This window comes from Abramis brama, assembly GCF_963993115.1.
Source record: "Abramis brama genome assembly, chromosome: 10".
Lineage (NCBI taxonomy): Eukaryota > Metazoa > Chordata > Actinopteri > Cypriniformes > Leuciscidae > Abramis > Abramis brama.
The window spans coordinates 41,466,393-41,485,163 of NC_139972.1; the positions used below are offsets into that span (position 1 = coordinate 41,466,393).

Consider the following 18,771-nt stretch of genomic DNA (forward strand, 5'->3'; position numbering starts at 1 on the left):
AAAAAATACATAAATCTAAGATTACGAGATTAAAGAGAATAAAGTCAAAATTACGCGAATAAAGTCGTAGCAATTCGAGATTAAAGTCGTCTCCTTAAAGCTGTAGTTGAACACATCAACTCCATCTTTGCATGTCATGGATTCCCAGAGGTGGTGTGCTCGGACAATGGGCCACAGTTTGCTTCAGAGTGTCTCCGGGGTTGCAACCACGTGTCATTGATTCCTCATTTTCCGTAGAGCAACGGAGAGGCGGAGTGAGCTGTGAAGACACTACCTTGCACTTATGGCTCACCGAGCATCTCCTCTTGCCAATGGTTACAGTCCTGCCGAGCTCCTCGTGGGAAGAGAAATAAGGACACTAGATCCCGTCTCAGCTCAAAGTGTGCAGATTTGGAAAAGCTGAAGAACTGACATACAGATGTAAACTAAATTTTGTTTCTGTTTACATCTGTATGTCAGTTCTTCAGCTTTTCCAACCATTGGCATTGGAAAGAGGAGATGCTCGGTGAGCCATAAGTGCAAGGTAGGTTCTTGATTGTCTTCACAGCTCACTCCGCCTCTCCGTTGCTCTATGGAAAATGAGGAATCGATGACACATGGTTGCAACCCCGGAAACACTCTGAAGCAAACTGTGGCCCATTGTCCGAGCACACCACCTCTGGGAATCCATGACATGCAAAGATGGATTTGATGTGTTCAACTACAGATTTTCCAAATCACTGCCAGGGCCGACAGGAGAAGCACTTTACTCTGCAAATTTGTCAATGATCACATCAGAGTCAAGACAGAAGAGGATGTCTCTCTCAACATAAAAGCTTCCAAATACTCCTGTGAGAGCTTGGTTCTGACTCTGGTTTTAATGAACCTGAGCGTTGAAAATGTACGTTCACAGGCAACCTGAGTGATGGACAGGGTGAGCAGGAACTTGTATGCGAGATCTAGGAGGTGGTAAACATTTGACATCCGATCGAACCTCCCGGTAATCTGGTAGCAACAAAGTGGGCATTCATTACATGAGGAACACTCCTTACATCTCCAGTCTTGTCTTCCAATGTTTTGACCATGTACTCAACATTTAAAAATGTTCCCACTGTGGAGCAAAATGTCTAAATTGTCAGCAGTTGCTTCACTGTCAAACCTCAACAGACATTTGCTGAGCTCTTGGAACATGGAAGAGAGGACGACTTCAACTGAGTGAAGCTCCTGAGGTCTAGAAATGCAAGGTCAGCATAAGCCACGTTTCCACCGAAATTACACGGAACAATTTGTTGTTCCCCTAGACCTGTTGCTGTCTGCGTTTTCACCGCGGTCTAAAGTATAGTGAAGACTACCCAGTCAACAATTTGATCTCACAATGATGTCACTATGAGCTCACAATATTCTCATGGTGCGGTCATAATGTGAGTGTCACAGTGAACTAAAAGTGTAACCACACAGAGCTCTCACTGTGTGCTCATACTTTGTTCACAACATGAGGTCACTGCACAATATCAGTGCACTCATACTGTGGTCGAAATATGAGGTCACATCACACTCACTGTGTGCTCATACTGTGGTCACTGTGTGCTCATACTGTGGTCACTGTGAGGTCACTGCGCACTCACTGTGTGCTCATAATGTGATCACTGTGTGCTCATAATGTGATCACTGTGTGCTCATACCGTGAGATCACCATATAACACCACTATGCAATAATTGTGTTAGTTCACTGTTATCTAAAATGATTCAGTTAACTCAAACTTTTACACCCACATTCTTTATTTCCATCAATAAAAACAATCAAACAAAAAGTCAGCTTTTTCCTTTATTTGGTTTCCTTTTCAGCCTGGTGTTGGCGTTGGACAAAAACATTTCTACTTGGCGAATACATTCCGCGTCTGGTGTTGTTCTGGTGGCTACTTTTAGCTTCTTCACCTCTATTTCATTTTGTTTGTGAAAAGACCTGACACATTCTAAAAACACAAAGAGCAAGGTGTTAACATTACAATTTCTATAGCAGCATCCAGATGCACAAACCAAAACTTAAACACTTACTTTTCAAACATGTCAGGAGCACAGGTGGCAACACCTTCTTCCCATCTTTCCCCGTTCTGTTATACAGACAGAGAACATTGTCTGACGCTATGCTTTTTAAAGCCTGTCTCACCATCTCACCTATATTGGAGCTGCCGTGAGTATGGATGAGATAGTGTACCTGACAAAAACATACATAATATTGTCATGATTAAAATATACCAGGCTTCAACATTTCTTTTACATGGTATCTGCTGCAAAAAAATAAAAAAATAAATAAAAATAAAACTGTGGCTTTGTTGTAAAAATAAACGCTAAATTTATATAGTAGTACTAACATAAAGCTCTCGATAATTTTTGTCTTCTTCAAGCCTCTGACAGAAGGCTTCAAACGTTTCAAAGCTGGAGCACTGTTGTTGTTTAAAAAGTTCCTCATGGGCATCTTCTTCTGCCCACTTCATGAGTACAGACTTAACTTTTGCCAAGTCATTCATGATGACAGCTTGTCTCTGTTCCAGCATTTGAATTTGTTGGAGTATCTTAGTATTCAGATCTGAAAAATTGTAAAGTTAGATTGTTATATAGCAAAGGATGTTTTATGTCTGTATAAATAAATAATGTCTAATTGATATATCACATACCAAACAATTTCTCCATGGTGACTTTGCATTTTGTTTCCTTTGGTTCCTTCCCTGTTATGCTTCATTGCATTTCTTGACTTCTTTAAATGCACATCATCTGTTTATCACATTAAAATTAGTATGATCACCTAATCTTTTGCCATAACAAACCTTGTATACACAATGAATAAACAATGTATACACACCTGGTATCCTGGTTTGCACTGTAATTTCTTTATAAGTCATGTGATGTTGTTGAAGATCATGAAATTCTGAGAGGAAGATATAGAAGTAAGTGGCTTAATGTACATCAATACATGAATGCATGGGTTTTCTAACCGGGGTCAGGGGACCCACAACAGGCCTCCAGAGGGTTGTAAGGGTCTTCATAAAATTCATAAAAAACATAAATATTAATATATTCAAACATTGTTACAGTCACATTTTTAAGTTCTTGATAGAGACATTTAAGTGTTTATATTTGTTTTTTATCTGTAGTATGGGATTTGTATTTCTTTGTAAAACAGAATTCTTTGTAAAGCTTCTATAAAACTAATAAATTTGAACTAAAAATGTTTATCTTCAGGTTTACATGTCCAACATTACTCCTTAGCTAAAGGTTCATCATATATGGTGGGTTTTGGCAATATAAAGTGTAAAAACCTCTGCATAGTAACACATTATACACACCATTAATACATGAATTTATCTTTTGTATATGTGTGTATATGTTTAAATCACCTGACACATCAGAGCTTGTGGGCTTGGGATCATCCTCATCTTTTTTCCCACTTCTCTGAAGAGTATCTTTAAAGATAGATCATGCAGAAGAAAAATATTTTTTATTAAATAAAAGTTTAGTTAAAAAGTTAAAACACTGTCACACTGAACTTTCTGAATGAGCTGAATATTGACTAATGTTCAAAAGAAGAAAAAAACAAACTAATAAAAAATGGATTGAAAAAACATAAAAGTGCTTTAGCAAGTTCAAAGTTCTACATCAAAGTTAAAACAGGCTAACCATGGTATATAGGAGGTTTGGGCAGTGGGACATTTCTTGACTTCAGACCAGATTGCTTCACTTCATTTCCTGACTGCTTCAAGTTCATATCATCTGTTTAGTACATACAAATAAAGAATGATCACAGAGTTATGGCTAAATTGTTTTCTGCATACCAATCATTTCAATATATACAGACCTTCACAGGAAGATGTCTCTGAATTGATGTCACTTTCATCACAGAGCTTATTTTTCCTTTTTCTCTTCTCAGGTAATTCCACAACTGCAGGGTCTGTCATTGAATAAGTAATTGAGTCCTCTGCTGCTGAGACCCCCGTTGTGTAATCTGAGATGTATTGATTTGCTTGATCATAGTCTCCTGTAAGTGGTAAATTTATGTATACTATGTGTATAATGGAAATTCAGTCAACTATTTATTCATCATAGAATACATAAATATATTATGATTAGCAAATTTATAAGACCACCTATCATAATATTAAGAAAAAAAATCTTCCAGAAATGTTAAATACTTATGTAAAACTAAAATTGTGATTGTCTTATATTAGGCACAACAACTTGAATTTGTGTTCTTATACCCACATTTCAGCATCACATTCATTTTCAATTCAAATGCACCATTATTGCAATTTCTTACCAATTGATGGTCCAACGATCTTCACAATGTCATAAACCTTCCAGTTAGGGTTTGGTGGAGAATTGTTTTTAATGTTTGAGAGTGATGATGTCCATCGACACTTCAATGTTCCATTGTCATCAAAAATCCAACTGATTGGTACAACAGATGTCTGTCCATCACCGAATAAACAAATTCGATACTGAAAGACGCACGCACACGCACACGCACACACACACACACACACACACACATTATTCATAGTCTTTGGATCAAAATCAGGATAACATGCAATAAAAAAGGCAAAAACCCTGCCTTACTGACTTACTTGACTAACTAATCAAACTGAATGCATGAGCGGTATAAGCGCTACCGCATTGTATTAATCTTTATCAATCAATGACAAAGGTATCATGATTGCTTTATGTCTCAGTTGAGTGGTGTCAGTATGTAACATTTTAGTGTGATTCCGAAATCCTTTGAATATGCCAATTATTCTGGAGTCACATGGCTTAGTGTACAAAGGTTCCATTCTGCAAAAAACCTCACAGAAAAGATTTTCTTGAACTCCATGTATAAGGCAGTAGCTATCATTGGTCATTCTGTAACATTCTTTTGTCTTTGGCGTACCAGAGTTAACATTTGATTTCTTAGAACTTGATATTGCTTGCCTCTCTGCCAATCTGTTAGCTACTTGAATCAGTGGATCACTTGAACCGCGGATAAACCTCTTGATTTGACCCATATTGTTCTCAAACTTGTACGCTGAACAATAGTGTAATGATCTGTTGTAATTTGCAACATCAGTGAGATGTAGCAAGCAATGCACATTATATGAGATGAAACTCATGCTATACAGGCTGCTACCTTTTTCAACAAAATATGTTAACAGCTCATCTGCATAATCACGATGCTCCATTAGGTTTTCACTGTACAAGATGCGCATTCCAATACTAAGTGAAAGGAAGTGAATATACTTCTCCTTATCGAGAACATATTTCAAAATCACTGGTCCAGTATAAAGCAAAAATGTTCGGAATTCAGTTGCTTTCCAGTGCTTCAGTTCATCTAACCCCCTGGGTTTCCTATTGAATTCAGGAGGTATGTGATGTCGGACAGCTTGATGAAAATAAGTAATGGTGCTAAGATGTCCAGCTGATAATCTATGGGCCAAAGGTCCTTCTTTCCACAGCATCAACATTCGCTTAGTCACTCCTAGATCTACACAATGCATGGGATCTATTGGGAACTGCCTGATCATATCAATGTCCAGATTCAAAAGAATGCTATCTGTTTTGTGATGTTCAGGATTTGTCTTCTGTCTAAATGACTCATTGGTTCTGAGATTTCCTTTATACAAAAAAAGCATTTTGCTCTAATGAAACTCCCTTTACATCACAAAAGTCACAGCCATAGCGGCCATTAAACTGAACTATTCCTTTGGTGAGGGCTCGTGCTGGTGCATCACATATGATGTTTTTGAGGACAATTCTCTTCCCTTTAAAGCCTGTTTCCATCAGTTCTTGCAGCTCCTCCATAAAATCCCTCAAAAACTCCAAATCATTTGGTTTCTTTGCTCCAGAAAACAGAGCAACAACAAAAGGACTGTTTTTCATTTCATCAATGTTGATGACAGCACACTGAAGTGGCCACATTGTGAGGTTTTTGGACTTGAAAATGGGTAGGCCATCAATATTCAAAGAAATCTCAAAGTGGTCGTATTTTGAAGTGTCTTGCTCAGACAGAGTATGCGTAAGACCTTCCTTTAATCCAAAATATGTGTATTTGCCACCTATCAAAAACAAGATTTTACAGTTCAGTGAAATTTCTGAATAATATTGCCAAATGAGTGCATGGACATTTTCAAAGTTAAAATGTACCTGATTTTTCAGTTATTCTCAAACTGCCAGAACGAGGTGTTTTCAATCTCCGTCTGCTGGAACATCAATGTCATGTTCCTTCAAAATCTTAAGCAAATGAGTGAGAGAGGTCATGGAGATGTTGAATTTCATTGCCCACTCAGACAGCTTTTTCTCCAGAGACAAAGCTAGCTCTGAGTTACTTTCACTGGTAACATCCATGGAATCATTTAGTCTATCAATTTCATACCATAGCACTTGATCTTGCATATTAATTATGGTATTCTGTTGTGATTCTGAATCATACTGTTCTTGCAAGTCTTCATTTAGATGCTGCTCCACAACATTCAGCATATTTCCTGAGTCGTCTGATGAGTAGTCTGATTCAAGTTCTCTGGAGGAGTGTTCACTATCAGAAGTGTTTTCATTTTTTTTCTGAAGAGCCAAAATGATCTTTTTTGATTTTCTACGAGCTTTTTGTTGCTGTCTTTTCAATGCCTTAATTTTTGTTTCCAAATCCTAACAGGCCAAAAAGAACTTCTGTATTAGTAAAACATATGAAACACATAAATCTTTTACAAATTTTTTTTGTTTGAGAGGACAACCTTAGCCACTCTCACTGATTACTGTATTTGATAATTGTTTAAGAAGTCTTCTTGGGACAAATGTTGTGTATCCTAAAGAAAGTGTGTATCCTAAAGTACTTTAAACTACACTTTTGTAGATCTACACTTTACATTCTTAATGATGTAGTGTTGCATCTGATGTCTGGGTAAAGTTGTTGTTATGTTAATAAGAGGATGAATGTCAGTCACTTTGAGTTTTGGTAAATGGGAAGTGACGTTGAAGCTTTTAACATAAAACAGCTACAGTTCCGCAGATAGAAGTTGTTGTTAAAAAACTAGTCATATAGCGTGGTGAAATAAGGCTTTTTATCTTTAATATGAGTGTCTAAGAGTAGGCGTACTTCATCTTTTTATCCAAAGAGCAATGATAGTTTACGCTATTCCACCAGTGCAGCATTCTTGCTTACTGTTGTTTTACAGCGCTTGTTAATTATTGAAATATAAGTATAAATAAAAAAAATTAATATATTGAAATATAAAGTTAGTAATGTTGTAATGATCTGACATAACAGGCCTAACAATTCACAAATACTGATATGCAAACTAGCTGCAGCTAGCAATTTTGGTGTGATTACTGAAGGTAAAATGGCTGGTGCACATGTAGCATGTGTGAGCAGTACTCTGCTAAAAAAAAAAAGACCAGACCACATTGCACATCTAAAAGTATGTAAATAGGCCACTCACCATTTCTGCGGTGTAACAATACCATGCACAACTTTTTCTTCTTCTTTACATGTTTTATGGTGGTTGGAAGACCAGCTTAGATGGTGCATTTAGAACACACATTTAGGGGGGGGGGGGAATTTAGAACACAATTAATATTGTTTTATATTTTGAAATGTAAAATAAATATCTATAGCAAAAGAAAAAGCAATGCTTTAACAAAACAAATAAAACATACATTATGCAGAAGGGTGCAGGCTTTTGTGTTTTATATTCAGAAGACATAGGACACCAAAAAACAAAGTACAAACACATGGTCAAACAAAAAAAAGTATACAATTAAACAAATATACAAATTATATATCCAGTGCTTTAATTTCAGTAATGTCTACTGACATTACTGCTCAGGAGTAATATGGGCTAAAAAGACATCTAATAAAGTCAGATTTAAAATAACACTGCATAGTTTATCATAGATAGATTAAAGCTTATATCGTTCCAGAGCTGCAACTGATTTTTTCTTTGCCTTTTGTTGTTTGATTCACATTAATGGAGCAATCGTCAGCAGAATTATTAGACTGCGGCCTCTTTAAGACCAAATGTAGATCTAATCATTATTACGCATCATATTTTCTCCCAACTATTAACGCCCATACTTAATCCTATTGTATTTGTTATTTCCCCAGTTGTAACCTATTTTCATTGCTGTGATATCTGAGAGGAATTGGATTTAATAGGACTGCTTAGCTAATCAAATTATCGATCTCCTAACTGGCACTGTATTGTGTGTTGTAACGTAACGTCGGCCATCAGTTAAACGTTATGGATACAAACAATATTTTATATTTTTTATTAAGCTGTTCTTGTCTTTACTAAAATCAAAATTAGGCTAATCAAAGGGAAGAGTGCTCTTACAAATCACGAGGGAGCGATTTGACCGCTGATTTTGGCTAACGTAATAGACTCAATGTTTTTGCTGATGCTGTCTTTAGCATACAATACATTCATTACAAATGTAACTTTAAGTTAAACGTGTATTTAAACTACACCTGGGGAAACTCACTTCACCTTCAGAGGCTCTGGGGCAGCTCTGTCTCTCCAGTCGGGTTGCAAGACACTGCGTACTGCAGACAGATGCACTGTGCTGCCTGCCCTGCAGTGTTGCCAACTATTTTCAAAGGAAAGTAGCTAACGCCTCCCCTAAAAGTCGTTAAATGTCGCTAGATTACGTCATACGTCAATTAGCATATTCATGACGTCATCGCGGCGTACTTGCGTTCTGCCTGCCTAATGTTTTTTCTCATTAAAATCATGCTCACATACTGTATTTTAGTATAATATAATAATATAATAGCCGAATGTCCAATAAAGCTGTTCTAATTTACTATATTTTTTTGTCAGACGAGTATTGAATTACTATTTTTTATAGGTGTAAAATTATCTGAATTGAGAGAGTTCTGGAACTGGGTGAACTAAAGCACTGTTATAGTGAGTATGCAAGTGATAAGCACAAGAAAAGAAAGGAAAATAAAATGGTCAAACTAAATTCTTTAAATATGAAACAAAGTGATAAGTCCGTGAAACAACACTGCTCATTCACGTCTGTAAGCTGCCGTGCTGCTGCTCCTCTCAGCCATTCACAGAACAGGGTAGACGCAGACAGAGGTGTGTGACGGCAGGGAGAAAGCAAAACTCGCGCTCGCAGGACTCATGCTGGCAACATTTAAAGGTTACTGAGGTTTGTCCAAAAAGTAGCTAGATTTGTCGCTAGTCGCTTTTTTGAAAAAATGTCGCTAAGGGGGTCTGAAAAGTCGCTAAAAATAGCGACAAAGGCGCTAAGTTGGCAACACTGCTGCCCTGTGCCCTGCTGCCACTGGTGAAATTTCATTTTCGCGGGGGTCGCTGCCGTGCTAGTGATGGGTGAAACCATTGTGAGGGGGAGGGGATTCTAAATCGGCGATTTCTGTTTGAGAGGAGTTTGTTGCGGGTCTCCTTGGCCTTCAACGTGTAGGCTATGAACATAAAATATACTTAAAAAATATTATCTGATTTATAAATGGGGTGGCAACAGGGGTGGCAATACTGTATCACAGGGGTGGCAGCTGCCACCCTTTGCCACCCCATAGATCCGCCACTGACAGTATGAGGATCAGATGAACTCACGTTGAGCTCACGCTTTACACACATGCTGAGGATCACAGTATGAGGATCAGATGAACTCACGCTTTACACACATGCTGAGGATCACAGTATGAGGATTGTGTGATGTCACTGTGATCATCGCATGATCTCACGTGTTGACTGGGTAGGCAAATTACGCGCTACTTCACAGTTCCCGCTGTATTTCATCCTCTAAATTTAAGCTTAAAGGATTAGTTCACTTTCAAAATATTTTTTGCTGATAATTTACTTACCCAGATGTCATCCAAGATATCCATGAATTAAGAAAACTTTCCAGGATTTTTCTACACAGAATGGACTTCAATTGCAAAATGACAGATCGTTTCGCTAGATAAGACCCTTATTTCTCGACTGGGATCGTGTAGAGACTTTGAAGCTGCATTGAGACGGACATTTTAACCTTCTTTGAACATTGGATTAGCTGGTTGCCATTGAAGTCCATAAAATCCTGGAATGAAATCCTCAAAAATCTTAATATCTTTTCGACTGAAGAAAGAAAGACATGGATATCTTGGATGACATCGGGGTGAGTAAATTATCAGCAAAAATATTTTTGAACTAATCCTTTAATAAAGCCTGAACCTCGTTTAGGAGCCAAAATGTGTTCATAAGGTTTATGTGTTGTTCTCATTTTTGACCATTGAGTGGCGCTGTGATATCAGTGTATATAGGTAGCCTTCCTTATGTTGTAGATAGGTGTGTTGACCTGGAAAGGCAAAAAAGTTTTGACCGCAATAGCGAAAGCGGTGAACGAATGTCAACTTCTCTCTAATACAAAGAAAAAGCTAAATTGGACATTATGCACGGTGGTTTTGTGAAGTCAATAAAAGTGTATGGTGATGCAACGGAAGAATGGTCTTCTCTTTTCTTATGGAGGAAGTAGACAATGTAACATCAAAACGCAAGCGAGTCAACCTAATTACTCCGGGACCAAACAACTCAGTAGCTTAAAGTATTAGATTTAGCTCCTACCCTCGTTGTCGGTCCATCGGTCGTATTTTTAAAACTCCATTGTTGATTTGAATAGCAAACAACTGTTGCTGCACCCACCGCAACAGATAAAATGGAGGTTGAAATAAATTGATGCATGGAGTCAACCAATCAAAATACGGCATGAACTCAACCAATCAGCATGTTCAGCGCCCAAGTCCCACCCCTGAAAATATTTACCCGGAACGTCATTTAGACCCTGTTTCCTGCGGTGTAAACACACTGAGTCCCAACCCGAAGTCTCCAGTTTCTGGGGAAAGTTCCTGCGGTGGAAACGCAGCTTTAGAGTGTTTCATGAGCCCGACACCTCCTGTCCTGTGCAGTGTCTCAGTAGCTGTGTCCGTGATCTGATTGTGGACTCTGACTTCATAAACCTTTTCTGGACTTGTGGCAGTTTCAGCATGAGGAATCTCTCCAGGCCTGGTTGTCTTCTTCCTCCTCCCTTTTGGTGGCAATGCAGACTCTACTTCCAGATCTATCTCTTTGTCTTGCTCTTGAACAAATTTCCCTGCAGCAGCACTGACTAGGGTTGGGTATAATTTGTTTGTTTTTTACCCAAACCAATACTGTTAAAATGGTACCGGTGCCTGAACCGATACTTTAAAAAAGAAAGAACCACCGAATGACGATGGATGACATTAAAGAATGGCATTTTACTTTTTAGAAAAACAAATCTTAAATTAAACAAAATATTAAAAGTTTAAAATATACCTAAGCCACCTAACCCAACTACAATAATTTAACATAATAAATAGTAAATAACAGTCACAGTACTAGTGAAAGGCATTAGTTGAGGAATGCAAGCAGCTGTGATATTGGCATTTTTCTGTTTTTCATAAGGCTATGCCCTTCTTGTTTTGCTCTCTGTGCATGTGTATTGAATGTTAAATAAGGTCATAATGAAAACACTGTGTTTATCTGTTTAGACTGTGGATTTGCACTTAACAAGCCTAAACGGACAGTGATTTAGAGAGAGATTGACTTTGATTACCTGCGTCTGTCCTTCAGGTCAAGTCGTATATTCATCAAAAAAAAAAAAAATTGCCATGTCCAAGGAAAGCAAACGGGTTCTCTTACGAGAGGTTCTCTCGTATTGCGTAAGTAGCTTACGCTTCGGGAAAGTTCTCTTTCTTCGAGATCTGAAGCCAAAAAATTATCCTTAATTTTGCATTTATTGTCAACGCAGTGCAGCAGCAGGCAGACCAAAGCAAGCTGTATAAGCGTGCTCATTGGCTGCCAGGCGGCAACTGCTTAAGCCTATCAGTGAGCCCGGTGTGACGTCACACCCAATGAGGGCGCTTCGCGCCCTCCACACCCTTCTAACCGTCAAGAAGGGTGTGGCCAGTGTGTATATATTGCGGGCTCACAGGCTGAGTTCTGATTTTCTTGTCTTCAGCGAAGCTCTTCGCATCGCTGGATCTTGAGAAGCCGCCGCCGTTGAAACCAGCGACCAGCAAGCCTAGGACAGCGCCTGAGGAAGCCGGCCACCTTCGCCGCCTTCAGCCATCCGTGCCTGCTACGCTATCCGGCGACATATCCTTTTTCTCTGCTATTCTGTGTTGTGTGTGTGCTCGCCCTGCGACACGCACTTTTTCTAAAAGAGCGCGAGGCGTTTTTGTCAAAATGCCTCGTTTTTCCTGCGGTTCGTGCCGCGCCCCGCTCAGCAACGGAGACCGCCATCTCATCTGCGCTCTCTGCCTGGGCCGCGATCACGCCGCCGCCGCACTCTCTACGGGCGGCTGCCCCGAGTGCGAAGAACTCTCAATGTCGACCCTGCGGGCTCGACTTGAGGTTTTCGACCAGGCTGTCGCTCCGCATGTCCCTGTTGGGCCGCGCAAGAAAAAGCGCCGCTCGCAGCGACCACCGGAGACCGATGCGGCGTTCAGAAGCTCGCCGGAACCTCTCCCTCGAGCTTCTCTCTCGCCCTCTCCGCCCCCCCTCCCGGCCGCTCAACCGCCGGCTCTCGCCCGCGCCGCCGCCGTTTCGGGGGATGAGGCGGATGAGTCTGATGGACGCGCCGCTGACAGCTGCTCTATCCTGGCGTCTGACAGTGAGGACTGGTCCACCGCCTCCTCTACAGTCCAGGATTCTGGCCGTTCTCAAGCGGGCGAGGACGCGGAGCTTTTGCGCCTCCTTACCCGGGCTGTTGACCAGTTAGGCCTCGAGTGGTCTCCTCCTAAGGAGCCAGCACCGAACAGGCTCGACGGCTGCTTTCTCCATCGCCGCCGCCGATCGCCAGCTTCCAGAACCACGCCTTTCCTGCCTGAGCTCCACAGTGAGCTCTCTAAGTCGTGGAATGCACCGGTTTCCGCGAGGGTCTCTTCACACGCTTCATCGACGCTCTCACAGGTTGACGGCGCCGCTGAGAAGGGGTATAATGCCATTCCCCCTGTGGAAGAGGCGGTAGCAGCGCACCTTTGCCCGCCCTCTCGTTGGCGCTCAAAGGCTGCCCTCTCGTCTAAGGCCTGCAGGACCACATCAGCCCTTGTCGGCCGCGCTTTCTCCCCCGCCGGTCAAGCTGCTTCTGTTCTCCACTCCATGGCCGTGCTGCAGATTCTCCAGGCTAATCTCCTCCGTGATATGGACGAGAAAGGTCTGGAATCTGCTTCCGTTACGGATCTACGAAGCGCGATGGACCTTTCCCTTCGCGCTACGAAATCCGCTGCCCAGGCCATCGGACGGTGCATGGCTTCTCTGACCGTTACAGAGAGGCATCTCTGGTTGACGCTCGCCGACATGAGAGAGTCTGAGCGCGCGGTGTTTCTCAACGCCCCCCTCTCTCCCACCGGCCTGTTCGGCCCAGCGGTTAGCGGGATCGTTGACCGTTTCTCGGAGGTACAGAAGACTACACAGGCGATGAATCTCTTCCTGCCTCGACGCTCTAGCTCTGCTGCACGCCGTCCTCGCGACCAGCCTGCGCAAAGTTCCACTCAGCGTCCAGCTCGACCTCCGTCATCGCAGCGACGACAGGGCGGCCGCCCTAGATCGCGCTCTTCCAGCCGTAACAGACCGCCTCCTCCCCGGGGACCCCGGCAGAGGATTACGGTGAAACCGGAGCCCGCTAAGACCTCCTAGCCCGAGGAAAGAAGCGACGGCTGTGTCCCGCTGCGGCCGGACCACCGTCAAAGCTTCATGTCCTGTCAGTCCCCGTTGCCACGGTTACTGCGGACACTCATTTCGCAGCCAACGAGCCGGTAATCTCACCCTCTCGCCTGCATACAACCGCCGTTTTCACGGCGACCCAGAAAAATCTCAAAGAGAGCATTATGTCTGGTTGCGCGGCTCACGCCGCATGTGTTTCAAATGCAGTGAATGTGCCCACGTTTCTGTGTTCACCCCTGCACACAAGCACTATAAATCCCGTGTCTCTCACAGAGCCCACTCTCATAAAGCGAGTAGAATCCGCTCGAGTAGGTCACGTGTCCACTTCACGGTGCCCCCGTCTACTCACTGCCCGCTCTGTCACACGGCCATTCACAACCGGTCATGTTCTAAATATAGATGCTGTGCCCGCTCCCCTGCGCTCACACATACTAACGAACATTTCGCCCCCGACGCCGCCCTCGCGCGTCGCGCCTCACGCTGTGTATTCCCCGTCCAAAGTCACCGGGACACCACATGTAAAACGGCCAGTTATCGCTGCGTGCGATCCGCCGTGTCTAAGCACAGAGAGTGCGCGCGCTGCACCCGCCCCTCCGTTTCGAGCTCTCGAGCCCGCGATACGCGGCGATCAGAGCCCGGAGGCCATCCTGCCCCTGGCTGCGCACGCAGAAGCGTGGGAGGCTATCCCAGGTGCATCAGTATGGGTGCTAAACACAATAAAACAGGGCTATACTCTGCAGTTCGCTCGCCGCCCCCCGCGCTTTCTGGCGCGTACCGAGACGAGAGTGAATGGGGAAGTAGCACATCTGCTTCGAGCAGAAATAGCGACACTTCTGTGCAAAGGGGCTATAGAACCGGTTCCCCCTTCTATGAGCGAGTCGGGCTTTTACAGCCGTTATTTCCTCGTTCCCAAGAAGGACGGAGCTCTCAGACCGATTTTGGATCTGAGATATTTGAACAAAGCTCTCATGCGAAGACCGTTCAAGATGCTCACAACCAGGCAGATCCTCGCGCAAATTCGCCCGAGGGACTGGTTTATCTCTCTCGATCTGAAAGACGCATACTTTCAGATCCAGATAATACCCCGTCACAGGCCATTCTTGAGATTCGCCTTCGACGGTCAGGTATATCAATACACCGTCCTACCATTCGGCCTGTCTCTAGCACCCCGTACGTTCACGAAGTGCATGGACACGGCTCTCGCTCCCCTGAGAGGTCAGGGAATGCGAATTTTGAATTATTTGGACGATTGGCTGATTCTAGCACAGTCAGAGGCCGAGCTCATCGCTCACAGAACAGTGCTCCTCAGCCACCTGGAAAGCTTGGGGCTTACGGTCAACTGGACCAAGAGCTCATTGGTGCCCAGTCGTTCAACCTCCTTTCTGGGTTTGGAACTGGACTCTGTGGCAATGACGGCCCGTCTGTCGACACAGCGCGCGCGCTGCATTCGACGCCTGGCCGCTTCCTTTCGGTCGGGCAGCACCGCTCCTCTAAAGACATTTCAGAGGATGCTGGGTTGTATGGCCTCAGCTGCAGCAGTGCTTCAGCTGGGTCTACTGCGTATGCGCCCGCTTCAACGCTGGTTGAACGCCCGAGTGCCTCACAGAGCCTGGGCTTCTGGCGGCATTCGAATCAGAGTGACTCAGAGCTGCGTTTCAGCACTGAAGCCCTGGTTAGTGGCCGACTGGTACCGGCGGGGAGTGACAATGGGAGCCGTCTCGCACCGCAAAGTTATCTCGACGGACGCTTCCACCTCAGGCTGGGGCGCTCTTTTCGAGGGCAAACCGGCATTTGGCCTGTGGTCGGACCAGGAGAAATGCCTCCACATAAATTGTTTGGAGATGATAGCGGTCGAGAACGCTCTCAAGCGCTTCCTCCCATTCATACGGGATCACCATGTGTTAGTCCGCTCGGACAACATGTCAGTGGTATCCTATGTGAATCGACAGGGCGGTGTCAGATCCAAGAGCCTGTGCAAACTGACAGAACGCCTTCTCGTGTGGGCTCACCGCTCGTTGCGCTCGCTGAGAGCCGCACACGTGCCGGGCCACTTGAATGTGGGACCAGACAGACTGTCCAGGGACATCATTCCCCCGGGAGATTGGTCCCTGCATCCTCAGACAGTCCAGCTCCTCTGGCGCCTATTCGGCAGGGCGGAGGTCGACCTTTTTGCGTCGAAAGACAACGCTCACTGCCCGATATTTTTCTCGAAAAGCGAGGACGCGCTGTCCCAGACTTGGCCCAGCCTCCCGCTGTACGCTTTTCCCCCGATCTCCCTGTTACCTCAGGTTTTAACAAGGATCAGGGAAACACAGCACCCAGTGCTCCTTATAGCCCCGCGCTGGGAGAACCAGATTTGGTACCCAGAGCTGGTGAGGCTGTCGCACTCACCCCCATGGCCGATCCCGGTGAGGAAGGATCTCCTCTCTCAAGCCGGCGGGTCAATTTGGCATCCCCACCCGGAGTGGTGGTCTCTGCATGCATGGGTAATCAACGGATATCCGTTGACCTGCCAGAAGGGGTTGTGAACACGATCACGCAGTCTAGAGCTCCCTCCACGAGGCGGCTCTATGCGTCTAAGTGGTCTGTGTTCTCTAAATGGTGCGCTGCTAAGAGCTTTGATCCACGCACATGTGGGGTTTCGCAAGTGCTCTCCTTCCTACAGGAGCTGTTGGAAAAGGGTAGGTCCCCTTCCACGCTCAAAGTGTATGTGGCGGCTATTGCAGCGTTCGCTGAGTCGACGCGCAGCCGGGCAATCGGTAGGAATGAGCTTATTATCCGTTTCCTCAGAGGAGCCAGGCGGATGAATCCCCCGCGGCCCCCCTCGGTTCCTATTTGGGATCTGTCCTTGGTCCTGGAGGCCCTGAAGGCTTTTCCTTTTGAACCGCTTGAATCTGTGGATCTTAAGTACCTTTCGCTCAAAACCGTTTTTCTGATAGCTCTGTCTTCAGTAAAACGCGTGGGGGACCTGCACGCGCTATCTACTAGCCCTGCATGTCTCGAGTTCGGACCGAATGACTCTAAAGTCATTCTCAGACCGAGACACGGTTATGTTCCCAAAGCGATTGGTACCCCTTTTAGGGCACAAATCATCTCCCTCTCGGCTCTGCCATTATCCGATAACGGGGACAGTGATAACCTCCTATGCCCTGTTAGGGCGCTGAGAGTTTACATCACGCGCTCCGCCGCTTTCAGGCGGTCCGAGCAGCTCTTTGTTTCTTTTGGCGGACGCACCAAGGGTCTCGCCGCCTCGAAACAGAGCCTGTCCAGGTGGATAGTGGACGCGATTGCAGCAGCTTACGCCTCCAAACACCTGCAGTGTCCTTTGGGTGTCAGAGCCCACTCCACTAGAGGCATGGCCTCTTCGTGGGCCTGGTCCAGCGGAATTTCGATTCACGATATTTGTATGGCGGCGGGCTGGGCCTCCCCATCTACATTCGTGAGGTTTTATAACCTGGAAGTTCCCGCCCTGCAGGCGACACTGTTATCAGTATAAGTGCAGACTATGTCCACTTTCTGGCTTATTTTTCTGGTTGGCACCAGGGGAAGGATTCTTTCCATAAATAGACCAGTGTTTCTGCTCTATTTTCTTTCCCTATGCGTGTTTATGCACTGTGTGGGCCCGCGCTGCCGGCCACACCATTTACAATGATGTATACAGACCGGCTATGCTGCTCTGTCATTTGTGTGAAGTGAAGTGCTTGGTACAGGTGTTGGCCACCGGCCACCTGTTTCAACGCTATGTTTTTCCCCGGTCTCCCTGGGATTCATGTGTTGGATGCTCGGCGCGCACGGCGTTGACAATGGGTTCCCGAAGCGTAAGCTACTTACGCAATACGAGAGAACCTCTCGTAAGAGAACGTACTCGGTTACCTAATGTAACCTCGGTTCTCTCTAGAAGAGGGAACGAGTATTGCGTAACCTGCCGTGACGCGCCACGAGCTTTTGCGCTTCAGACTATGAAAACCAGAACTCAGCCTGTGAGCCCGCAATATATACACACTGGCCACACCCTTCTTGACGGTTAGAAGGGTGTGGAGGGCGCGAAGCGCCCTCATTGGGTGTGACGTCACACCGGGCTCACTGATAGGCTTAAGCAGTTGCCGCCTGGCAGCCAATGAGCACGCTTATACAGCTTGCTTTGGTCTGCCTGCTGCTGCACTGCGTTGACAATAAATGCAAAATTAAGGATAATTTTTTGGCTTCAGATCTCGAAGAAAGAGAACTTTCCCGAAGCGTAAGCTACTTACGCAATACTCGTTCCCTCTTCTAGAGAGAACCGAGGTTACATTAGGTAACCGAGTACGTTTTTTTTGTAACATCCTTTTATCTTTTAAGAGTATTTCCCATGAATGGCGTCAGCGCTGGTCAATGCACTGAATCAATGCCACTGGTCTCTATGAGGTGAAGCATCAGATTTGGTGCATTCTCAAAAAAGAAATTACATAGACTTTTCCCAAACGTTTCGCCGCTTTGTGATAAATGCAATTCAGAGGATGCTGATTTAGCCCATAGTTTTGTTCTCTGTCGTAAAATACAGAGAGTGTTTGAAATACTGTCAGATGTTCTCTGGGTAAATGTAGAACCAAACCCAGTGCTTATTATATTAGGTCATTCTAATTATGTACATTTGTTGAACAGTGTTCAATAGACATTTCTCATATTTTGTTTGATAACAGCCAAGAAAATGTTGTTACTGTACTGGAAAAAGGTTGACCCTCCTGTTAAATTGTGGCTTGAGGAATTGATGTCTACTGTAATGGATTTTTTTCTAAACCTGACTATCTAGCGTCTGCAAATCGACACTTAATAAATAAATCTGTCGTGTCTACTGATCGACACAGAGCGTCTGCAAATCGACACTTAATAACCTTTATACTCTAGCTCTCTGCGTCTTCCGTCGACAACTGGCCGAGTCTCTTACCCTAACTTCTTTCCTGCGCAGCATAAATAACAAAAGAGACAGACTTCAGTAAATGTCCCTCAGATGGTTTATTCAAACGGCCGGGAGTTCTCGAGCAATAATCAGAGAACCTCGACCCAACAGAAGAATACAACAGGCTTTATAGGATAAAGCCAG

At 44.3% G+C, this 18,771-nt stretch overlaps 1 protein-coding gene across 1 annotated transcript; it reads right to left on the reverse strand.

Annotated features, from left to right (window-relative positions):
• Positions 1-658: 658 nt before the first annotated feature.
• LOC311091133 (uncharacterized protein) lies at positions 659-2,688 on the reverse strand. The gene is made up of 4 exons (XM_084126900.1): positions 2,655-2,688; positions 2,352-2,566; positions 2,035-2,194; positions 659-1,952 (listed from the first exon to the last, which is right to left on the reverse strand). Exons 1-4 carry the CDS (start codon positions 2,668-2,670, stop codon positions 1,792-1,794), a joined length of 552 nt encoding a protein of 183 aa, XP_083983026.1. The 5' UTR covers positions 2,671-2,688; the 3' UTR covers positions 659-1,791.
• Between the last annotated feature and the right edge of the window lie 16,083 nt (positions 2,689-18,771).

Excerpts from the sequence above, each read along its gene's own strand:
- LOC311091133 (XM_084126900.1), bottom strand. Across the intron at positions 2,195-2,351 it reads AAAATTATCGAGAGCTTTAT|GTACACTATCTCATCCATAC; the intron begins GTTAGTACTACT and ends TGTTTTTGTCAG. Across the intron at positions 1,953-2,034 it reads GCTCCTGACATGTTTGAAAA|AATGTGTCAGGTCTTTTCAC; the intron begins GTAAGTGTTTAA and ends TTGTGTTTTTAG.